The following is a 25,872-nucleotide window of genomic DNA, read 5'->3' as shown; positions in this document are numbered from 1 at the left end:
TGCTGGTATGTTTTGATGTTTTTTTTATTTTTTTAACTGAAGGTTCTCATCCTTTGTAACTAGGTAAGTTAGTTTGCTCTGCATCACCAGTTTTTAACATAATTTATGTTTAAACAGAAACATAAGATCAAAAACTTAAAGTAAAAAAATGGGATAAATCAGGTATTAAATTGATGCAGAGTTTATTAATCTAGCTTTTGTGACTTTGCGTCTCTTAGAACAGAAAGAAGACAGAATTCTCGCCGGTCGGTTTTTCACAAGAGAGCCAGTGTGTCTCACTGCAGTGTTGAGACAAGATTGACTTTCCCTGTATCAGACTTGTATCACATTGGACTTTTTTCCTCACTGTTTCCATATTGTGAGAAAGCATTTTGTTCTTGTTGAAGGTCTGTTTCAATGATACCATTTTAGTTTGTGTTTTGGAGAGTTTCCCAGCTATTAAAACATTAACAGGTGCTCACACTACTTCTTGGAGTGTATTAACACTTGGTTGTGTTTATTTTCAAAGACTTGCCAGGGTAGAAAAATCTTGCTGTGAGCCTTGTGATATTTTTCCTGTTAACATTTAAGACAAGAGGTTAATGGTGTAAGAGTAAGACTTAAAACTTCAATGGTACGCTTCTCACTTGCTTCTGAAATGTGGTACCATAACCATAGGATTCACTGGGACACCTATATGTATCTCAATAATGTTTAAGGCTCTAAATGTTGTTTTACAGGAATGAAATATACACATATATTTACCAGAATCTCTTCATACATATTTATTTTTCCATTAAATGAAATTTGGAGATTTAATTAATTAGCCCATTTAATTCCAGACTTCAAGTGATTATATTACAGTTTTGGAACAGAAATTGAATTGTATTTTGATAAAGGGCATTTTAAATACCAAGCAGAGATTGGCATTTAGCGCAGCAGATGGGGGTTTGTAGTGGTGCCCAATGTTTAGTCTTAATCAGTTTAGTTCTTGCTTTCTTGCCATGAATCCTATCCAAATACTTACTCTTCCCCCGACTCCCCCGCCCCACCAAGGGAAAAAAAAAAAAAATTCTGGCTTGCTGGCTCTTGTGGGAGATGTGCTTGAGAATAACAAATACAGTGCATGTGGGAGGTGGGAGAAAGGCAAAGTAATTCATGGTAACTCTTCAGGACTGTATCATCCACTGAGGGAGCCTTTTCCTCTGCTGTCATTGCAACCCTGCAACTGAGAGGTCCCAAACCTTTTAATTTTTTTCCAAGAGCTTTCCTTTGACTCACTCAACCTTAAACTGTTCTAGGCCAGAGTACTCCTTATAATGCTCGCAAACCATTTGTCAATAATTCGTTTTATAAGTTTGCTAAGTTTACTACAAAAGTTAATTGATAAACGAAAATATTGTGCATTATGTGAATATGCTGTTAGGTAATGAATCTCCTGCTGCTTGGGGATGGGCTCAGGGTGTTTTGGTTTTGTGTCTGGTAGGGTTTTTTCATTTGTTTGGCTTGGCTTTTGGTTTTGATTTTCTTTTTAATACCTCTTTGTATACCAGTATTATCTAGGAACCTCTTGATTTCCACTTCCCTCAGAAATCTCCTCCAGCAGACTTTCCTGCTTATCCCCACATTGCCCTGGTTCCGCGCACAGCTCTGCGCAGGGCCAGTCTCGCAGTGCCTGTGCTGCACAAGGGGATAGCTTGTATCTTGTCCAGCTGTGTGCACACCTGTAGCGTTTCTTCTGACCAGGGTTTGAACAGAAGCAGGCAGCAGTCATAAACCTGCCTCAGTTCTTTCAGTTGTGACTCCTCAGCCACTACCTCATTTTTTACTACCTTTTTCTGAATCCCCCCAGGTTCCCTACTATGTGCTTTGGGTGTTTGCATTGCATAAAACTTGCTTCTCCTGCCAACAAGTGCTCTTGCTGGTCATCAAGAGCTAGACTTACACTGTGTGTTTGTGCTTACCTAATCCCTGGACTACTTGTGCATCCTCCCCAGTTCCAGCTGGTGTCCTTCCTGATGCTTCCAGTTGTTTTGGCCACTATTGTGGCCCTCATTGTGCCAGTGCTGTTACTCTTGCTTTGCCCTTTCCTTTCAGCACCTTACTTTCTTGAGCAGCAGCTTTTCCTCCTTTTGTTTCAGCCTGCTTCGTTTCAACTTCTGCTGCACCAGTGAAACCAGTCTGAATAGGGTCTGTTTGGTGGTCTTTGCATACGCTCTTCATCTTCACTTGGCCATATATGAGCCATCCTTGCTCTTCAGTGCTTACGGGAACCTGTGTATCAACATTTCTTTCTTGGATGCTTTTTCTGACAGTCTTAAAAATTAAATCATAGTTGTATGGTGACTGTACAGGATTCCTGTATGCATTCCAGTTTGCATACAGCAACTTCAGCTGTGCAGTTCAGACTTTTCAAGGGGTTTTGTTGCAGTTATTGGGTAGCTGGACTGAAATTTGATTACGAATGTTTTTTGGACACTGCTTGCCATTTCTGTGCTATCCACCACATGTCATGAAATTCACACATGATGTCTTTTGGAACAAAGCACTAAGTAGTGGGAAGATCACCCGATTACAGGTTTTATTGTGATCCAGCATCCTGCGATGAAGATAGATAGACTTTTGTTAGCAACAGTTCCTTGGATGTATGTGTCTTAGAATAGATTAATTATTAAAGATGTCAGCTTGATCTCCTGAAGTTTTGTAAGCTGTGCTTATTTCTGTGATGCATCATCTTTTTTTCACACTGAATTTAGCTGCCTTTGGTTTTATTTCTCTTTTCTTTGCTCAAACATTCTGTGACTTAGCATGAGTCATTCTGTCTGTGTGGGAAAGGGCTGGTTTGTTTCAGGGTCCGTTCTTGAGTGGGGAGGGGAAAGGGTGGAATGTATTTGTGTTTTCTATTCTATGTGTTTGTTGTGGTAATGCATAAAACTTTTTTTTTTTTCTTCTCTTTCTTTCCTCTCTTCATCATCTCATCTGTGTGGGTGAATGTTCCTGCAAACCCTTGGGGAACCAATAGAGACTTTTGGTATGCTCATTCCTTCATTAGTGCCCAAAGTCACAGATGCTAGAAACAGTTTAAAGACTAGAAAAGCAAACAAGATTCACATCGTAACGATGTAAAGTGGCTAAAAATGTGCACTTAAGGAAAACTTCCAAGTCATCTAATAAACCTATTTGTTTGCATCATCACAATATTATCAATGGCCACTACTATCCGATTGGCATAACTTTTGATTCTATGCTTGAAAAATAGTAATGAAATGTGTTCTCCTGTAGCAAGAGCTAATGTTTTGTGATCAAGATACGATTTTCAGAAGTACTTACCTGTTTAAAATTCTAAGTCCTGTTTTCAGAAGTGACTGGAGTGTATACACTTAAGTTGTGAAAATTCTGTTTGAAATCACCTGCTGAATTGTGTTTTGGTGTAGGAGCCCAGGTGACCTCTGAAAATGACAACCAGGCAAAATTTGACCCACTTTCTCATTAGGAAGAAAATGGAATTCTAATAAAACACACCACAGAACACGGAATTGTTTTTAAGAGTGAGATTTTAAGATAAATTAGTGCCATTAGGTGGCTTTATTTTAGAAGTATGTATTCAATGCTGCTTTCCAAAAAAAAAAGAGCAAAAGTAAAGTAGAGTAAGGTAGAAGTTTTGTTGAAGGAGAGTTTGTGGCTAATTCTAGATATAAGAGATTTTTCTCATGCTTCCACAATTTGAATATTTCCAGCTGGTTCTCTTTTTTTTTATTAACACCATTCTTTATTCCATAAGTAGAACAGAGACAAAGATGACTACATGTAAATGTCATAGTATATTTTTATAAATACTGAATAATTATATTTCAGCGCAAAATGTGTGGAAACAAAATATTTATTTATATGAACAATGGAGATAGCATGAGGGCTATTTAAGACATACGTACTGTAATAGCATGAAAAAAAATCAGATGGATTATTTCATGTTTTGGTTTTGCTATATAGTGCTAAAGTTAACGTTGAAGGCTCAGCTTTTTAGTGATCCTAATGATCATCTCTAGGATTTTTTTCTTGTCCTTAAGAGGAAATAACATTCATACTACTTTGACATAAGTTGATGTTTAAAACACTTTGTCAGTAGTCATCACTTTATCAAGTAATCTCTGTTCTCCTAATGGAAGAAGGATCATCAAGCATGAATTTGGACATTGTTAGCTTCCCTTTTTTGTGTTGAGAAATTATTTTATGCCACAGGAAATACTGTCCTTTTCTCAAATTAGGATCATTAAAAGTCATTACATGAGTAACCCCCATAATTTAAATACAATGGAATATTTTCCCCACTCAGGATAAATATGTCAAACATTTTACTGATTACCTACTAAAATATTTTTAACTCTCAGTGAGTTTTAATGCCAATTTAAAATAGTTCATTTGATATAAACTATGTTTTTCTTACTCTACTTAATCAGAAGTTTGGGGTAACAAATATGTTCCCCCTCTCTGATATTGCTCGTTTCTCTTAAAATAAAATTACAGAGTTGATATCATGCTTTAAACACTTTTGTAGCCTTAAAGTCTGCCAGAATTTTTGACAATTTTTCTGAAATGTCCATTATATTGATGCTGCTCCATCAGAACCAGTGACAGTGGGAGCCACAAACCTCCCTTGAGTATTTTGTGATAGTTGAGTCCCATAGCACACATGAGAGGAGGAAAAAAAAATGGAAAACAAAAAAAAATTCACAACCAGTCTTCTCCAGGGCTGGCATTGTTTTTACTGTTGCTGAAATTGTTCTGATAATAGAGTGATAAGAGAATTTTTTAAAAGTTCTCTGTGTAGACAGTAATATAATCTGAAAAGTACAGAAAAATTCCGATTCATCAGATGATTGTTTACAACCCCTTAGAAACCTAAATTTTGTGACTATCAGAAGGTTAAAAACAGTTGCAAAAACATATATTTCTACATATTGACCAGAATAATATTGGCACATTGAGTATTTTTAGAAATTGCTTGTGGTGGAACATTGCAGTAGACAAAATCCGCTGTTGCTAACGTTATATTATGTGAAATGATTCAGAGAACACAAAACCAGTATGATATTTTCCTCTTGATTCCGTGAGTCTTTCAGAACCAAAGCAATGGCTAAAACACCTCCTATTTATGACTCCCATTATGACATTTATAACCCATTGGGGGTTGGAAATAGATGATCTTTGAGGTCGCTTCCAACCCTAACCATTCTGTGATTCTATGACTGTGCATTAAGTAATGTACATTGATCTGGCTGATAATTGATATTCAAAAAATAGAACAGCTGAAAGATGATCTGAACAAAATCTGGTGCGCATTTTAAACAGTCATCCAGAATTTTGCTATTATACGTTCCTTCAATTTCAATGGAAAATTGAAATAAAATCAATATTTAAAATATATATTCTCTGACTGTGGGCATGTCTAATGTGCAGTGTCGTTGTAGCCTTGTGCTTTGTCTTTGCTTGCAGTAATGCTGTCCATTTGGTACTTGAGCTTGCAAACAGTCTTTAAATAAAGGTGATGGGGTGGGGGGTGGGGGTGGGAAGCAATGGGATTGACATTACGCTCAATCAGTTGAAAGAAAATGTAACTTTTATTTAACAAAAATAGATTAAAAGTCTATCTTTGTGGAAGGGCTATTTATAATTATCAGGTGTTCGTGGTTTTTTCCCAATTGAATAAAGAATGTCTTACATCACCTTAAAGCCTGCTTGTGTATACAGTATTGTGAGTTATTAGAGCTGATATAGTTTAAGTAATTTGTGTAGAATGATGTAGTTACTCCAGAAAGCTTAGAGATCACCTGGAGATATTGTAGAAGTTCTAGAGGCATTGGTGCTTGCTTTCATACGTGGTGAAAATAGCATATTAGGAGTTGAAGAAATAAGTTGATAATGAGGTTTACATATTTTGTTAACAAAGCATCTCCATGGCATCTATGATAAATTAAATTAATTAAAATGTACTTTTTTTGTGTGTGTTTTCAGTGAAAGAGTTCCTAGCCAAAGCCAAAGAAGACTTTTTAAGAAAATGGGAAAGCCCCCCTCAGGTATCAGTCGTTTAAGCACTCAATAATTTTCTCAGTTGCATTTTTTGGATAATGTTATCAGTGTTTTATCAATCTGTAATGAGCAGTGCAGAAAACAGAAATAAGTTTAATGCAATTTTTAAAGCAGTTTCCTTTGTTATTGTGTTTTGTCATTGAAGTTCATGAAAGACTCTTGAGTCTTCTACAAATTTGAGCTGATGAAATGCTCATACTGAAAAACAGCTTTCTGTTACTGAGAATTATGCTTGCCATCAACATGAAAAGACTCAAAAGCTATTGGCATGTCTTAGCTGGCTTTTTATAACACTAAGTGTTGGCATGTCTGTAATTTACCATGTTAATAATTTCCCCCATGATATTAAGGGGTATTAAGGGTATTAAGTCTATTGCATGGGGCTCGGGAGCAAGTTAAAGAGCTTGTTAGAGAGAAATCTTTTAAAAGTTGAACTTGGGGGGTTGGGTTTTTGGGGAAGAGTCATTTTTAAAGCATCATTTGAAATGTTATGATGATTGATATCTGAGAAGATTTACTCAGTGATATGCTCTCCAAACAGCTCTCAAGTAGAACTGCCTCTAGAGCTTGAGATTTTTGCATGTTCTAATGTTCTTGTTTATGAAGCGTTAGAGGATTATTTATTTGTATGTTAAATGTTTCTTATTAATTTTGTGTCATCTGTATGGACAAATTATAAAAATCATAGAATTGTTTAAGTCAGAAGACACCTTGAAGATCATCAAGTCCAACTGTTAGCCTAACACTGCCAAGTCCACCACTAAACCGTGTCCTGAAGCACCACATTTACCCGTCTTTTAAATACCTCCAGGGATGGTAACTCCACCGCTTCCCTGGGCAGCCTGTTCCAATGCTTGATGACCCTTTTGATGTAGAAATTTTTCCTAATATCCAATCTAAACCTCCCCCGGCACAACTTAAGGCAGTTTCCTCTTGTTCTATCGCTTGTTGCTTGGGAGAAGGGACCAACACCCACCTTGCTACAACCTCCTTTCAGGTAGTTGTAGACAATGATAATGTCTCCCCTCAGCCTCCTTTTCTCCAGGCTAAACAACTTCAGTTCTCTCAGCTGCTCCTAGTAAGACTTGTGCTCTAGACCCTTCACCAGCTTCCTTGCCCTTCTTTGGACACACTCCAGCATCTCAATGTCTGTCTTGTAGTGAGGGGCCAAAACTAAACACAGGATTCGAGGTGCAGCCTCACCTGTGCTGCATATAGGGGGACAATCACTTCCCTAGTCCTGTTGGCCACACTATTTCTGATACAAGCCAGGATGCTATTTGCCTTCTTGGCCACCTGGGCACATGGCTGGCTCATATTCAGCCAGCTGTTGACCAATACCCTTAGGTCCTTTCCACCAGACAGCTTTCCAGCCACTCTTCCCCAAGGCTGTAGCATTGCATGGGGCTGTGGTGACACAAGTGCAGGACCTTATATTTAGCCTTGTTAAACGTTGATACAATTCAGTTAAGTCATTTTCGGGTATAATGAGTGCAATGTAAAATCTCTTATTAAAATTTGGCAGGCATGAAACTAACAACAGTATAGTGGGCTATAGTTGTCTTTGATCAGTGTGACTTTACTAAATTTTCTTTCATAAATGAATTCAATTCATACAGTTAAAATTGTCTTTGGGTATTAAATTGTAAATAACGTCATTATGTCCTTGTACATGTAGAATACTGCTGGCCTAGATGATTTTGAGAGGCAAAAAACCCTTGGAACAGGGTCATTCGGGAGAGTTATGATGGTGAAACATAAATCCACAGAACAGTATTACGCTATGAAGATACTGGACAAACAGAAGGTTGGTGTAATTTATAGCGGGGTTTATGGTACAAGAGAGTTTAATGTAGACAAAGATCTGGTAACTGTGGCTAAAGTTTGTTTCACTTACTGTGCTTCTGTTTATCGTACATGAATACTGGTGATACTTTAAACAGTTAACTTACTTTTTTAGCCAGCAGATTCAGTTGTTGGGACTTCGTAATTGGCCATTGTAAGAATTCTTCAATGCCATTAATGGCAGGCTAAAGAGGGTCTAAGTGGTGTCCAAGGAATTAATAAAATGTTATCAGTTAAATTCTTTGCTTAGCTTTTGTAAGGTGGCCTATATATTCTCTGGCAAAAGCAAAACGTAGTTCTGTACTTAAATAAATAAATAAATTTTTGCAGATTAAATGAAAATTCTGGAAGATTCTTTGGATCAGAAATTTTCAAAATTTTCATTTCTGAACCATAATTTAACAAATTTCTTGCATTAATAATTTCTTTTCCGTTCTTGATCCCATGAGATATTACGTTTTGTATGCATAATTATGTAATAATCCTGTTGCATCTATAGTAACTGCATAGGTAGAGCAGTAGTGTCTCTCTCAGAACAGCTGTCACACAATAGACATTTTCTGAGTTGGAAACTTAAGTGCTGTAGTCTAAATCTGTATTTTTACTCCAGCCTGATTTTTTTTAACAGTTTATTATTGCTCTTAGAAGTAAGTGGTGTCGTTTGATAAAGTTGAAATTTTAAATAAAGTAGAATTCCAGAATGCTAAGAAGTATTTTTAAGAAATGTATCAATAAAATCAGTTTTTAATGGTTTTGACAAGTTTTTCAGAAGTACATTATTTAGATTAGTAGATTCTAAGGTCCTCAATATAGGAGCTCTTCTTAATTTGCAAGGCACTATACATAACTTTGCTGCTATATAACAAAATCATATTAAGAAAATATTAGTCTGGCAAAGAGAATTTTAATAATCAGCAGCTAACAAAATGCAAGTCAGTGTAGCCTTGATGTCGACTCTTGCACTTATGCATTATCACGTTTCTGAGTAATTTTATATAATGGCGCTATAGCAGTGACATAATCAAACCATTTTCCTTGAGTTGCAGTTCCAGTATTCTTTATACATGATTTGAGTCCTGGACCTTGAATAATGTGTCATTTAATTAAATACTGCTTTATAGTGGTCAGAAAAGACGAAACTAAAGTAAACTTGCCTTTTAGTGTCGATTCTGGCATTATTTTTTCAATTGGAAAAGCTCGATTTTTTGCAACTTCAGCATTCTCCTATAATGATGGTTTCTAACATTTATTTTTTTTTTAAATACCCAATTAAATTAAAAAGACTTTCCAACATAGGACAACTGAAAGACAGCCCAGACCATTTTCACCCATGTAGAACTTTACCTCGTTATTACCTCAGTATGACTGGTGACATCCTGCGGGGAGCGTTGCTGTAAAACGAGGTGTGATGAGCATCTCACTGCTGTGCAGGGAGCCCATCATCAAATTTCAGATTTTTCAACTGTTTTTCTTTGAACTCTTTCTCATGAATGGCTGAGTCCTCATCACTGGAGCAGTTTAGAAAATTACATCTTACTTCTTCAGAAAGCTGCCATAAAAATAGTCTGAAGAATTTAAAAAAAAAAGTTAATTAAACTCATTACTACCTCTCAGTGTAAAATAATTCTATAGCTATAGCTTTCCAATTTATCTGGAAAAAGCAAAAATGCACATTTTTAATGATGGCAGTAGAATTGTAGTAAAACATTCACAGGATTGAAAATGTTTGCATACAGGTATCAGTCTTCTATTAGAAAATCAGATGATTTTGTCTATAATCTTCTATCTCAAGTGTTCCTTTATGAAATGCATGGGTTTTTTTAAACTCAGCATGAATAATTATGTATTTATATATTATATTTGAAATATATTAGTGTTTTATTAGTAACTTCTACAAATTGGTAAAAAAATAGGAGATTGTGTAGAGAGAACACATTTCTATCTCTCGTATATTACAGAAAATATAGATGTCTGAAATTAGACAGTGTGCAGGCTGCCTGTAATTTTCATTTACGTTTTACTTGAAACAAGAGAAAGCATATTGTGTGTCTCTGTTAATCCAATCTTACGTTTGGTTTATTAGGATATAAAAAAAAAAAAAAGGCAATAGATGTTCATGTAGTAGCCAGTAGTTTTGTTTTGTGTGTAGGGTTGTTAATCCTTTATTTGTCTGCCTTGATTTCGGAAGGCTGTAACATACCATTGCTTGACTACTTTTGTTACATAATTGGTTTTGGAAGGAAAGTGTTGTTAATAAAAGCTCAGTCATAAATAAGCTGTTGAAAAATCTGCCATTACTAGATATCATTTGATCTACAAGAAGCTGTCATTGGACAGCCCTGAGGTTGAGCTTAAATGGGAGCAAAGCCGTGTTATCTGAGGCTCCGGTTTGATATTATGCCTATGGTATTGCTGCCATCACCCTCCAGTATCTAACCAGCAGAAGATGCAGAAAGGGTGGTAGTGTCTTGTGTAGCATTGCAGCTGCACACTTCACAATATCAAACTAAAACCTTAGCTTGATTGCTTTGATGGTCAAGATAATTCCAGTACCATAGCTTTTTAGGGATGAAAGGGACACTTCCCACAAATGGGCTGATTTGAGCAAAATTTTTACTTGGTCTCTAAAGATCTGCGATTCAAAAGAGATTTCATATTTTAAAATCACTATTTCTTTTGTATGACATTTATTTCAAAACAGTAGTGGTTTTTTTATAGGTACTACCTTTTGCATCTAAAAGTTAAATTTAACACAGTTTCAGTCAGGGTAAGTAACTTTACTTGGAAATCATGCCATTCTCAAAATGAGTTATAGATAAATTGTGCAATATGAATTAAGTAAAATGGCAAGAATTGGTTATGCAATATTGGGATTTAACACAAGGAAACCAATTGTTAATTACTGAGAAAGAGCAGTGACCAGAAATCTGCCACTTGCTGCCTTGTTAGCAGCTTAGCATTATAAGGGATTCCAAGAAGGTAGCATCTAATTTTTTTAATACTTTTGCTAAGTAGTTTGCTAAGCAGAAAAGCAAAACCCATTGAAATGTCTGACAGAAGTAACTATTGTTTGTAAGAAAGGAAATTTTGAATTTGTATTCTCCTTGGTCTTCTCACTCATATGCGAGCTGTATAAAACAAGTCAGTTTACTCCTGTTCACACATAACAAAATTTATAATAAAACGCATCTGACACAGTTTCCTGCCTTTCTTAGCAAAGAGTCCAAAGATCAAATGGAATTTGTTGAACTGTCATCTGGCTGCAGAAGTATCTCCATTACAAATGCAAGCAATTCCTAAGAAAACAGAGAATTGTAAAGAGATCTTTTCTTTACTGATTCCTGTACTCAGCATATAGTAAGAAACAGTTTCTAGAGTTATCTACAAACTGTGTTGCGTGAATATTGCTCTTTAAAATGTCATTAGACTTTTTAATCCTTTCTTGGCACTGTTATTGTACTAGTAATCCATAAGGCTTTTCATTTTCTCTAAAGTTACAAGCTTGCTGTCAACTAACTGTTTTACACTGAAAAATTTGTCAACAACTATAAAATATCAGGCTTAAATTGAAAATTGGTTTTTTCTCTCCTAGGTCGTCAAACTGAAGCAAATAGAACACACACTGAATGAGAAGAGAATATTACAAGCAGTGAACTTTCCTTTCCTTGTAAAACTGGAGTATTCTTTTAAGGTAATCATCATTTTGAAAGTAGGTGTTTGGATTTCAGGGAATTGTGTGCTTAAACTTTAGATATTAAAACATTTAACTTTTACAGTACATTAGTTTAAGTATTTCTGTTTTCAAAGATGCTTCACATGGCAATGTTGCCAGGTTTTGAGCAGGAGTTCCTGCACTTGTGTGCACACTTGGACACACCTTGATTCATCAGGTGATGATTGAAAGGCTATCTCCAAATAAAGAAGTAAAAATTAAATTAAACTAAACTCTTAGAGATTTCTCTTGTTTTGGATGGAAACTGGCTTTTGTACAGCAGGGAGCTTTTAGGCATTATTCTGTCTTGAGAGAAGCCAAAGGATATATTTCTGCATCAATATATGGAATGGTAAATTTGTAAGTGTTTGCAGATTTTTTTGCTTGAGATTTATACCTGAGGCAGGTCTTAATGGCAATCTTAACCATGAAGGAAAGAATTTTAATGTTAGCTTCTAATTACATGACAATATTTACTAGTCAGTCTCTAAAGAAATTGTCTATTTTTGTAGTTTATCCAGTGATATGCATCCTCTATATATTTCCCTTTTTTTTTTTTTTTTCCTCTTTTTTAATACCATTTAAAATGAATCAACATGTTCTACCTTAATCTTTATAATTTTGAGATTCGGGGCTGGGGTCTGTGAGATGCGAGAATACCTCAGGCTATCAATTCTGAACTTTTAAGAGTGCAAGGTCTTGTCTTGCAGGAGGCATCTTATCCTCTCTTCCTTCAGGTCACTTACACGCCATTCTATCTCAGGAACTCACTAATTATCTTTATTCAAATATACTTTAAAATAGGTTTCTTGAGATATATGATGCTCCTTTTGTCACGTATCTGCACTTTTTTGAGAATTTCTAGCTGTTTGCGTTACATTTAAGGGCATTGGATGGCTACAATTTTTTATTTTCATTCTTTAATAAAACATACTGTATGTAGGAATTTTAGAGACTATAGCATGCCTAATATATATTTGTGTGTGTTTACTTGCTTCCTTAGGACAATTCTAATTTATACATGGTAATGGAGTATGTTCCTGGTGGTGAAATGTTTTCACATCTAAGAAGAATCGGAAGGTTCAGGTAAGAGTATTAATGACATTATTGCTTTAAAAAGGCTTATATTGCTAATTTGGGAAGATGCGTTTATAAAATTTGTTAGTATTGAAGAAAAAATTCTGAAGGGGTAAGTGCATTTAATTTACCTCTCTTTCAGTGGACTTAAACGAGCTAGGCAAGAAAAAAACTTATTTTTCGGTCAGTTAATACAGACATTCAGGATTATGCACAATAGAATCTTGGAATTCCGATGGGTGTTGTCATTGACATTGATGATAAACTCTAAAAGTAACATTTAAACTCTAAGCTCTGTATTGTGGGATGCGTTCATGTTGATTTGCATGTGTATTTTAGCTTCAATTAAATTTAGAGAATAAATGCATCAACTGTAAAATGTTTGCTGTTTGTGCTTTTTTTTTCTTACATAGTAAAAGAACCAGTTAAGATGCTTAGTTTGTCTATCTCTGGCAGTTACATGTTTGTTTCAGTATCTTAGCATAGCATTGAGATACTTAATATTCTTTTAATTTTTCACAGTGAACCACATGCACGGTTTTATGCAGCTCAGATAGTGCTAACATTTGAGTACCTCCATTCATTAGACCTCATCTACAGAGATCTAAAGCCTGAAAATCTTTTAATTGATCAGCAAGGATATATCCAGGTATGATGTTCTTCATATATTTAGGGAGTGGAGTCTTGCCTTACAGTGTAGGCTTAGGTAATTCTAACAAATGTGTTTAGCATAAATGATCTGAAGGCGGTTGGCCTGTTAGCGTGTATTCAGGGAGCATTAAAATGCCCTACTGCTTAGTAATGTTTAAAACCATTGGATTGTACTTCCTCTGACTAAAATTTGGTATGTGCAGTGGAGCTGTCTGCAGTTGAGCGAGTTGTCAAGGTTTCCCTTGGGGTCTGTGGTGAGAAGTAGGTGATTACATGACTCTCTTCATCTGACCTATTTTATATGTCGGCTCTAGAACAAGACGAAAGGTGCCCCAAAATGTCTGGTTTTCTGTGTCATCTGTGTAAGTAGTTTAGGATAACCAGTTTAGATGTCAATACCGATGCTATAGTACTTAATTTCAGTCGGATGAATCTCACCCTTAAAGAGTCCTAACTTCCTAAGCACATCTGGAATAATAGCTGAGTTGAGATCAGATCAGAATTGCAGTGCTGCTGATTTTACAACAGCCTCTCACAGCACCTCCTTATCTTCCTATGGTTTTGATCTAAATGGCAAATGGGAAGGTGGTATACAGCAGCAAGCACTCTGCAATGCTTCGCCGTCCTTAAACTGTAGAAGCTCTTCTTTCTTTATTGTGTCACGTTTTACCATAGCGGAATCTAACAGGAAAATATATAAAATTAATGTTTGAGAGAAGTGGAAAAGATTTACATCTCATGTTGTTCGTAACTGTAAAATAATTTGGCATGGAGAACAAAATAACACTGTAGGAGAAGAGAAATACAAGTTCTGTTAATGTGATTGGGGAGCACCATTAATGTAAAGCTATGAACGGCTTTTTCCAGAATTGGTGACTCTCTATATGCAAAAGTATGTTTTTATGATGATGGGTCCAGCAGTCACTCTTTCCATGTGACATTGGTTTGCTTCTGCTTTTCAACAGAGGGGAGAGTTTGTGTTCATATGCTGATACTGCAGTTCCAGCTAAATTTTATTTAGCAACTCTGTTCATTGTCTTTTTGAATTTTTAAAACCATTGTTGTTTGTCCCATGTCTGCAGTATATTCTTCTTAACTAGACTGATATGCATTCACAAACACAGAAATGATTCTTTGCTGACTGAAGGAGATCTGTCTAGTCAGCATGTCACCCTCTCCATTCAGTTCCAGCTGTCATTGCTGTTGTTTCTGCCAAAAACGAAGCAAAAGCTGCCTTGATAGTTTGAGTTTGGCTTGTTTAATTGTGACGCTAGAGTATGAGAAACATCAGCACAGGTTATTGTGTAATTAGCCATGATTATCATAGCTAATTACACAACACGTATGTTTCTCAGGGAATGGGTTGAAAATAATACCAAGAAGGAGGAAACAAAAGAAACAGATCCCCAAACAAGCATATACTTGATATCTTGAAACTGATCCCAGAATTTCACATGTAACTCTCTGGCTTCTGTACATATTCCACAACACGGTCGAGGAAAAACAACAGAGAGGATGATATCACATACAAAATTCTGAAAACTTACTGCAGAAAATATGACGAGTGGAAGGAAGAATTTATAATGGCCAAGAACTTGCCATTTGTGAATACAGTTACTGCTACATTTCCTCCCAGTCCTCAAATAAACAAGCTTGACTTTGATGACGCTTTCAAAGATACTCAGAATCAGAAGTTTATGGAAGACCTCTTATATGTTGTCTTATTCCCACACTAATTTTATTTATAACCTTTATACGCTTATGCAATAAATTCTAAATTTACAAGACTGGAGGATATTTTGACCCTTTTGTGATTCATTTATTTGTTAACTAAAGGAAAAGATAAATATCTTGTTCATATTCATGTTCTTTAAACTTTCAGAAGTATAAACAGTCTGATGTGAAAAGTACAAGAAAAGTTATTCATGCAATTGCAGTACATGTGGAAGATTAGTAAGCCATAGTGCCTGCTGATTTTTTTACAGTATAAATAGAAGCTCGTGTCAGGGGAAAATAGATATTTTGTGTTAGTTATTAATGTTATCATAAGAAAACTCTTACCTTGCTGAATTAGAAGTATCAAAAGGACTGACTACTAAAGGTACATCTGGCTATGTGATACTATGAGATTTGAGAAACAAATTTTTCCTCTGTATAAAATAGCTTTCCAAAATATTTCAAAAGTACTTAACTTAGAATTTCTTTGTAGATATGCACTTACAGTCAATTTATTTCTTCCGATGACAGGTCACGGACTTGGCTTTGCAAAAAGAGTAAAAGGAAGAACTTGGACGTTATGTGGGACTCCAGAATACCTGGCACCCGAAATAATTCTCAGCAAGGTACTTGGTCTTGTTATTCAGCCATGCATTTGATGCAGTTAAAACTTATCACTCAGTTACTAAACTCTGAGGGATAAACAGTTGCTGATACTTCCAAAAATCAAATCTTGACTAGTCAACTCTTTATGAATTAAACAAAATGCAATCATTGCATTGTAAATATTTTTGTAGTATACTAAAACTTACTCTACAGCAGGGATTTTCACATAACTGTACAGAAATTTCTACATATGCTTACCATGTAACTTGTGAGGGGGAAAAAGGGGTTTAAAATATCTATAAATAGGTTATTTAGTTAGCATCCTTCTCAGAACAGCAGATCTGAGTGATTACTTTTGGAAGTGTTAACAGACTAGAACAGGAGTTCCAGAGATAACAGGAGCCACATATTGGATGAATCGGTAGTCAATAAATAACTAGTTGCAAAGTGTTTCAGGTTTAAGGCACTTTACTTGAAATCAAACATGACAGACCACTGGTTTTACACATAAAGTGTATGCAGTCTAAGCTCACTGTTGATCAGTTTGTGTCTACTACGTGCACTAAGTGTTTGAACAAAGAAGAAACATTATTTATCGTATAGCCATTCAACTGTAGCCCTTCATGTTTTCAGAGGAAAAATATCTTTATAGTTTATGGAACTGGTTATGATATAAACAATCATAACGCATAATGTTAAATCATTCATTTAATACATGGTTCAATTAAATACCCTTGTAGGTCTTCAAAGTAAATTGAAAATACTTTTATTTGGGGAGAAAATGTTCTTTATTTGCAGTTTTTTGCTCCTACGCAGCTAAAGCAGCAGAAGAAATTGCAATGCATCTACTACAAAGTGTCCGTAGTAGACTTTTCAGGACAGATTGAGTCTTAGCCCTGAGCTTTGTAAAAGATCTCAGAGAACACATACAAAAATGATGGGATTGGTAGGGGTTTTTTTAATATTAAATAGGATTTACTAATGATTTTATGTTCAAACTTTAAAGATCATGTCATAAATGACTCTATAACAGCTAATTAACTAAACTTTTAAGCTCTTGTAGCTAGTTTACTAAATATGAAAATGAATGTTCTCACCTGCAGATAATCAAGCAAAAAGATGATACTATACAATATAGGAAGTGTTGTTATATTTAATGAAATTTCCCTGAGCTTTGACAGAAGCTTCAATCGTTCTGTAACAAAATTATTTTTGGTTTTAAGTAAATAAATTTGTGCCCATTTCTGTCACTTAGGGAGTCTTGTCACAGCAGTGTAAAGTCATCACTGAAACTCAGCACAGGAATGTGTGCAAAATGTTTCACTTTTAGCACTGCTTCACTGTCATCCCTCAATTAGGTTTTGAGTGTATTGCTGTTGGAATCTGTGAGCTTCAGTTTGAGCTAGGTTGTAAGTTCCATATTAAACAAGCAATAATGAATTTGCTTTCTTTGTATTCCGTAGATCAACATTGGAAATCTTAAACTCTGTTAGGAATGGTAGTAACAGTGGTGTTTCTCATTTTATACAGGGTTACAACAAGGCAGTGGATTGGTGGGCATTAGGGGTGTTAATCTATGAAATGGCAGCTGGATATCCCCCGTTCTTTGCAGATCAGCCCATTCAAATTTATGAGAAGATTGTGTCTGGCAAGGTGAGCGAAGGCTATTTGTATTGTCACAAATGCTGTTGTTTGTCTTTGCAGAACCTGTTTTTTGTGTGGAGTAGATGCCAAATTTACTGTCTACTACACAGTGAGCAATTTGGAAAGAATATGGGAAAAGTTTGAAATGTATACTTCCAAAGTACAGACATTGTCACAGTAATATTGAAAATGAAAATTCTAAAAATCTATTCCCTGCCTTCAATTTAAAATGCAGTTATGAAATTTACAGACATTGTGGTATTATATCCTTTTATGCTTGGATAAAAATGACCCAACAGCTATTAACAATTATTTAGATGTATATTTGCTGTTAGATGTATACTAGCTATTTTCTATAAATATTTTTGCAGCTTTTGAGAAGATCTAAAGAGTTTCCATAATTCGTAGTAGGTTTTTTACTCCTGCAGTCCTGTAAGTCAAGGCACGTCTAATGTTCTGTTCAGCTTTCATTGTTGTATAAAATATTTTAAAAGTGATTCCAACTTCTCCCTCTTTATTTTTCATGAATATCTCTTAGTGTGCCAGATAGCACGAAAACATGACCATTCTGTTGTTTCTCCTGCCAGCCAATGTTATCTCTTCATGTTCCTTTGTGCTCACTTATCATAGAATGGTTAGGGTTGGAAAGGACCTCAAAGATCATCTAGTTCCAACCTCCCTGCCATGGGCAGGGACACCCTTCACTACACCAAGTTTCCCAAAGCCTCATCCAACCTGGCCTTGAACACTTCCAGGGTTGGGGCATCTATAACTTCTCTGGGCAACCTGTTCCAGTGCCTCACCACCCTCTGAGTGAAAAATTTCTTCCTTAGATCTAATCTTAATCTGCCCTCTTTCAGTTTAAATCCATTGCCCCTTGTCCTATCACTACACGTCCTTGTAAAAAGTCCCTCTCCAGCTTTCCTGTAGGCCCCCTTTAGGTACTGGAAAGCTGCTATAAGATCACTCCGGAGCCTTCTCTTCTCCAGGCTGAACAGCCCCAACTCTCTCAGCCTGTCTTCATAGCAGAGGTGCTCCAGCCCTCTGATCATCTTCGTGGCCCTCCTCTGGACCCACTCCAGCAGTTCCATGTCCTTCTTATGTTGGGGACCCCAGAGCTGAATGCAGTATTCCAGGTGGGATCTCACGAGAGCAGAGTAGAGGGGCAGAATCACCTCCCTCAACTTGCTGGCCACACTTCTTTTGATGCAGCCCAGGATACGGTTGGCTTTCTGGGCTGCCAGTGCACATTGCCGGCTCATGTTGAGCTTCGCATCCACCAGCACTCCCAAGTCGTTTTTCTTAGGGCTGCTCTCAATCCATTCTCTGCCGAGCCTGTACTTGTGCTTGGGATTGCCCCGACCCACGTGCAGGACCTTGCACTTGGCCTTGTTGATCTTCATAAGGTTCTCACAGGCCCATCTCTCCAGCCTGTCAAGGTCCCTCTGGATGGCATCCCTTCCCTCCAGCGTGTCCACAACACCACGCAACTTGGTGTCATCTGCAAACTTGCTGAGGGTGCACTCGATCCAACTGTCCATGTCTCCAACAAAGATGTTAAATAGTACTGGTCCCAGTACTGACCCCTGAGGAACACTGCTCGTTACTGGCCTCCACGTGGACATTGAACCGTTGACCACAACTCTTTGAGTGTGACCATCCAGCCAATTTCTTATCCACCGAGTGGTCCATCCATCAAAACCATGTCTTTCCAGTTTAGAGACAAGGATGTCATGTGGGACAGTATCAAATGCTTTGGATAAGTCCAGGTAGATGATTTCAGTTGCTCTTCCCCTATCCATCAGTGCTGTAACCTCATCATAGAAGGCCACCAAATTAGTCAGGCAGGATTTGCCCTTAGTGAAGCCATGTTGGCTGTCACCAATCACCTCCTTATTTTCCATATGCCTTAGCATAGTTGCAAGGAGGATCTGCTCCATGATCTTGCTGGGCACAGAGGTGAGACTGACTGGCCTGTAGTTCCCTGGGTCTTCTTTTTTTCCCTTTTTAAAGATGGGGGCTATGTTTCCCCTTTTCCAGTCAGTGGGAACTTCACTGGACTGCCACGACTTCTGAAATACGATGGATAGCGGCTTAGCACTTGGTGTGTTATGGTTCTTCTCTTCCTTGTCCTTACATAAACACATGCTGCACCACACCTTACGTACTTGTGATATTCTAATCAAGGGAAGTACCCTGTGGTACGCTGCAGTGAGACTCATTCCTCTTTAGGACCTTACTTGAAAGGCTGTAACACTGGGACACTTCAGCTGTCTCCGTGAATATATGGGAATTCATTTAGGAAGATATATTTTTAAAGAAAAGTTTAACTTCTAAACTGAAAAAAATTGGGCATTTTTTGGAGTTTTATCCAATTTGCTTGACATTTGTACTGTTGATCATCTGCCTTTTTTACTGAGTCCATGGATGGATAGTTGCAGAAACAGCACTGGACTTGAACTCCAGAAAGCCTAACGTTCAGTTCTCAGCTAGCAGTGTGATTCCTTTATAACCTTAAGACTTTCATTTAATCTACTTCGTGTACTTAGTACTCTACTGAAAAAATGAGTTGCTGTTTCCTTACTTCTCAGCTGTCTAGATATTACATTCACTAAGTGAATTTCTCATGTACTACAGCAGAGCCATATTGACAGGTAAACTGAAGCAGTGTCCTTGATAATCAGCCATCTTGATTTTGAAACATGTTTTTATGATAAGTCATTTACATGTTCTGCATTTACGTCATAACTGATCAGCTAAATAAAGAGACTGTCAAACGCTGAGACTCTGGGCATGACAGATACAACTCTTTGCCTGTTCTTGTCGCCTTTCTTCTCTCTTCCATCTCAAATGGTGTCAGTAGATCTTTTGCTAGTAAAAATCTACATAATTACATCCCAGAAATCATCTTCAAATGCTTTCTAACCAGGTTTAAATTAATTGTGTTGGAAAGTCACTCGTGTGCTATCTTCAAATAACGCTGTGTTATTTATGTAAGACTTTTGATGTTAGTGTATTTAGTTACCAGAAATAGATTACAATAGAGCATAAAGTTCGACATTGAATTTTCAGATATGATTGCTGAATGTTCAGTGTATCTATATATTTATATGCTGTATATATGCTATACTGTACTGTATCTTATGTATGCATATGTGTATATATATATAATTTAATATTAAAAAAAATCCTAGAATATAGTTGAGAATGTCTTGTGATAATGGTGTGTTGGTGAGACACCAAGTTAAATTCAGCTTTTTTTATCATTATAATGTTAAATTAATATTTTTCCTCAACTCAATCAGCTCTAGAAACTTTCAGTTCATAGAATGGTAGATGCACAAGGTGGTGATGTTGCTAGAGACTCTGTGAAATAGAAATAAATGTGCAACAATAATCATCTCTTTTCCTGCGTTCCTACTTTATTTGTTTTTAGAGGAAAAATAGAAAATGGCCCAAATATTTCCTTTTGTGTAAATGCTGTTTTACTTCACAGGGGGAAGAATCACATTTGTATATTGTTTTTAATGTTGTGGATGTATATTTTTAGGTAAGGTTTCCATCACACTTCAGTTCAGACCTAAAGGATCTTCTAAGAAATTTACTCCAGGTAGATTTGACCAAACGATATGGAAATCTCAAGAATGGTGTAAATGACATAAAGAACCACAAGTGGTTTGCAACTACAGATTGGATTGCCATTTATCAGAGAAAGGTAAGACCCTTCCTGATCAAAGCTGTTACAGGTCTTTTAGGGGTTGAAGTAAAATTTATAATTATTTTGCTTATTTTTTCTTTCCTATATCTGTCACTCTTAATTAGAAAAACTGAAAGCAGTTTAATGTTTGACACTCTGAAGAGTTTATATTGATTGAATTATGTTTGTTTCTTGTTGGTATTTTATCTTGGATGTTTGTGTACATTCATGTTCTCTTAACATGTGTTGTGCTGTAGTCTATTTCTGGAATATCTCAGAATAAGCCATCTCCTGCCTCTCTCACTTTTTATTTAACCCCTGCTATAGTGGCATCTATAAATACTCCTCCACAGCAGAGAGGAATCTGTTTTCCTTTCTAGCTAGTTCTTAGTAGTCAGACTGTGCTTCAGTGTGGAAGAGCTAGAGCTTTTCTTTTTCTGCTAAAGAAGTATACACCCTCCTTGCTCTTGCTTTATGTGTGATTGGGACAGGATCAAATGTCGAGAGTGTCTGCTCGGTCCTCAGTGTCTGCTGAGGAGCTTTTGCCTTCTGACACTACGCTTTAATTGACTGCAGTTCCGTAAGCTGCAGTACTGGAGAGAGCCCTGCTGAATGCTGTTTTTTGGCTTTTTTTAGAAAGATTTTCTAGCCTTGCCTGACCAACATGACTTGCAATGTGATTTTCAGAAAGTTCATGCCCAGTTTGTACTATGAACTTCAGACTTGCATAAGAATGAAAGCAACAGAGAGAAATGAGAATATTTTCAGAGCACATGCAGCTATTAACATACTGGTGCAAGAGGAGCACATGAGCGTCTGCCAGGATGAATGAAGCAGAGCTGGGAGAGAAAACTGGGGAAAGGGATGAGGATGATGACAGTTCAGCCCAACTCTGTCTTCTAGTAGCTCTAAAGCTCCCTCTCCCCTTCAAGGCAGAGTCAAAGATAAATATCTGTAGATTAGTGAGTTACTAGAAACATATTCCTAAGAAATTACTTATTAAGTGCAACCTCTGAATTCTTGGTTTTTCAATAGACAGCAAGAAAAAACTAAAATAACTTTATTGGTGTTGTCTCAGAAGACTCAGGTGGAGAAATATTTTTCTGTCTAGGTATTGGTAAAAATGTTAGAGTCAAGCAATAACATTTCAAAGAATTGGTTTACATTGTTGAAATGCTAACAGTCGTGATTATAGAGGTGTGAACTTGCTGCTGTAACAGCAGTATTTTAAAGGCCAAGCCTAAATACTAACAATAGTTTCTAAAAAGAAACTGGTTGTTTGGCTACAGAAACTGACAGTACAGTTGTTGTAGGTATTCACTAGTGTATTAATTACTAGAAGACAGGATACAATTAACACATCTTGTATTCTTTCTTTTAAGTATAGATGTTTTAAGAAAAGATTCCCCATTGCAGAATTGTAATTATCTGTTCTTTGTTTCTTAGTGCCTGTTTACAAGGCAGTTTTATACGCACTGAGTTGCATTCCCCAGTATGCCATTTGAGGGCACCCAGGCCCCATAATATTAAATCAGATGTTTTAATAGTGTACTAAGTATTCTTAGCATTGCTAGTGCACTGCTGTAGAGAATTACTTTCACAGGAGCAAGAAATATTTTAAAATGTGAACTAGTAGTGCAGTCAGAATAACTATTACTAGTTTTAAAGGATTGTGAAAACTGATGCTGAATAAGTTTAAAGCTTCTGATTATAAAGAATAAATACTGTAACAGTAAGGGTCTGAAACAACAGCATAGATTGTAATATCATTTAAGCAGTCATAGAAATACAGCAATAAACTTCAGGTTTATACCAGGTTTTCACAGTGGCTGTTACCACAGCATGTGTTTTCTTGAATAAACGTAATCTACCTGGGGCACTGAGCGTCTGATCCCCTGCCTTGGCTGGAGCCGTGCCTGCCCGGCTTATCTGTCTCCTCACCATGCTGCCTCTGGCACACGTCCTCCTTGGGACATCCCAGAGAGAGATACTTCTCTGATTACTTTGCATTCCAGGTTTAAGTTTGCATTAACTCCGTGATTTTGCTTACCATAAAGGTGGATAAATCAGGCTCCTGTCAAGTGAAAAAGAGAAATGTGGTACTGATGATCATGCCTCCAACTCCAGTTTGTCCTAGACCTGTTTCAGTAGAGCATCTCTCCTTCTCCCTGGTCTTCCATTCTCTCTGGTTCCTTCCTTGCCATCCATTCTTCATCATTGCCTCCCATCAACCCCAAACCCCGTTTAGTCCTTCCTTCAACATGCAGTTGATTCTAAAATTTAGGTTATTTTAGAAAGTAATTAAACTTAATTTTGAACTTCATGAGGTGTGATAGACTAGAAGGATTAAGATTTGAATAAATATTAGCTGAGTGAAGGTGGAATTTAGTAGTGGGTTCCCTAAAATACCATTTCAGTGTCTGCAAGTTGGGAACAACTCTTTTTTTTTTTTTCCTTTTTTTTTTTTTTTTACCCGACTGTGTAGGGACACCATAAGCTGCTAGCCAGCAAAAATGCAGGTATGTCCTTGTGCAGACCCGTATCTTCATTTAAGGTCATCTTCTTATCTTCTTTAGTTTAACTTCCAAGATAAGTAGAGGCTGAAGTGCAGTAATTGGGACAGAAAGATTAATTTGTAGCCAAACCTAAGAATTTTATTTTTAAGGTCAACCTCAAAAAGCTGCAGGTTCCCTCGACTTTAAGAAGCAGCAGTTATAAAAGGGTCCTGGAAAATGACTGGTTCCAATACCGGAGTGTGAATGGCTTACTGCCCTACAGTTGACAGGAGATGTGCTGAATCTCAAGGCTAATCGAGTACGTATGTGGATTTGAGAGGATATGCAAGCAGTCTTTACCAGAAGGGGTTTTCCATCATTAATTAGAGCTGCTCTGGCTTTCTGTGCAATCTTTTAGTGACCCTTTCAAGTCATTGCTTGTCTCTCAATTGTGGCCTAGTTTTGAGGAGGCTTTCACTTCTCACGGTTAGGTCCAAGGAGTAACTGTCGGAGATGCAGAATAAATTGTTTTAAACTTGTATTATGTTAGGTTTTATTGGAAATAGTGGATTGTTGGTAAGTAGGAGGAGTGGGGTTCCAAACAGCCCTGAGATTTTTGAGTAGTGTTGATGGCAATCGGTCTACTTCTCTCCTTCCACCATGACCGTGCAACTGTTAGGCACAGCCCTTGCTGCACTGGGAGCTGCACCACAGAGCTGATGAGCTGAGAGTAGAGTGTCCTCTGCAGGAAGAGAACTAAACTTTGTTTTGAACTGGAAATAATTTTTCATAGATGTTTGTGAGATATTAGTCCTTTTCAGCTTACATTCATACATCTAGTCCTGCACCTTCTTACACTGGTTTTACTTCTGTGCCACAACTTTAAGCTGGTTCACTGTAATAGCTGGTTTCTTGGCAGGATTTGAGAATTAGTGGAAATATTGTGCTCATTTTCACAGTGTTAAATCTAAAGGTATTAGGCCGATAACATTTCATGTGTTTCTTTTGTTTTTTCCTTCCCCAAATACAGGTAGAAGCTCCATTCATACCAAAGTGCAGAGGCCCTGGAGATACCAGCAACTTTGATGACTATGAAGAAGAAGATATTCGTGCGTCTCTAACAGAAAAATGTGCAAAAGAATTTGCTGATTTTTAGTAGGAGTAAGAGGACAAGATGACATCAGGGCTCACATTGGGATCTTTGCACTCTGTTAACAGATGAGGTGGAGCTGAGACCATCATATGTCAAAACAGTTACCTAGTTACTTCATTCCACAAAGCTGACTGAGGTCTTTATTGCCATCTTCCATGTGTGCAGTTTGCACCAACCCTTCTAACTAGGCACAATTAAGCAAGCACTGTTTGTGCAGTAACACAGAATAATAGACCACTTTCCTACTTAACTTTGGTTTCTGTCGTTCTTTGTTTCTGTGTATTGTTCATTTTCCCCCTTTAAAATGAAGTAGTTTTTTACCCAAGAATGCTCCATTTTATTTTGAATAATGTATTATTTGTGTGAGTGAAATGGAAGGTGTTGCGGCTAGTGTGATTTAGACTGAAGTGAAAGATAAATGTTGCTTCTAGTCTGTGCCAGCCAATAATTCTTGTCTGTCTTGTGTCTGATGCTACGATTTATAATAATTTTTTAGTAGCTCAGACTAAACCTAGCCAACATTTTTAGCGTTTTTGAAGGTAGTATTTATCGCCATATAAATGTCTGCTAAATTAACTTAAAAACATTTCTTCCTGGAGGCTGACCAAAATTCAATAGAATCAATTGGATGGCTTGAGTAGGGGACAGTAGCTAGACCCCGTGCCTTGGTTTTCTACATCCCTGCAGTTTTCATCACTGCCTCCTTCCTTTGTATTTCCCACCTAGGTATTAGGTAAATTGCCATAACTAGACTGTAGCATGGAAAGCTTACAGTCTCGTGAGAGGGAGTGATTCCACCTGGTCTGGATTTTCGACCATGTTTAACCAAGTCAACTTACCAGCATTTCAGTTGGCGGATATGAAATGGCTTTTTTAAGAACATGAACCCTAAACTCTTAAAGGAAGTTTTGGTCAGTATTGTAGAGAATATGATTCATTTTGATTCACATTTTCTTTTTTTTTTTTTTTTTTAAAAAAGCCAATGTTTGGCTCCTGAAGTATTCCTTGTTTTGAGCCTTTTTTGATTAAAAAAGGTATCCATTAAAATAAAAACCACCACACCACAAAAAGCAAAATGCGCTCTGCCATTAGCTGTGACAAACAAATGATATAGCAAATGCAAAATAATGTTCTAGATGCATCGCTGGATGAACACGGTTATTTTTTTCTTTGTTAGCTGTTAAGAATAAGAGGTTATTGCCAAGTTTTT

The 25,872-nt window shown here is 36.8% G+C and overlaps 1 protein-coding gene across 1 annotated transcript in view; it reads left to right on the top strand.

The window, feature by feature from the left end:
• Window positions 1-24,701, top strand: part of PRKACB (protein kinase cAMP-activated catalytic subunit beta) — a 72,377-nt gene extending 47,676 nt beyond the window's left edge. The window contains 9 exon segments of the mRNA XM_086617194.1: window positions 5,992-6,053; window positions 7,745-7,873; window positions 11,504-11,602; window positions 12,627-12,709; window positions 13,223-13,356; window positions 15,599-15,693; window positions 17,204-17,326; window positions 20,868-21,032; window positions 24,540-24,701. Of these exon segments, the coding sequence (XP_086473320.1) occupies window positions 5,992-6,053; window positions 7,745-7,873; window positions 11,504-11,602; window positions 12,627-12,709; window positions 13,223-13,356; window positions 15,599-15,693; window positions 17,204-17,326; window positions 20,868-21,032; window positions 24,540-24,665 (1,016 nt within the window). The 3' untranslated portion in view covers window positions 24,666-24,701.
• Window positions 24,702-25,872: the final 1,171 nt, after the last annotated feature.

Source organism: Tauraco erythrolophus, chromosome 10, assembly GCF_009769465.1.
Source record: "Tauraco erythrolophus isolate bTauEry1 chromosome 10, bTauEry1.pri, whole genome shotgun sequence".
In the NCBI taxonomy this organism is placed as follows: domain Eukaryota; kingdom Metazoa; phylum Chordata; class Aves; order Musophagiformes; family Musophagidae; genus Tauraco; species Tauraco erythrolophus.
This window is presented reverse-complemented; position numbering and strand designations above follow the sequence as displayed.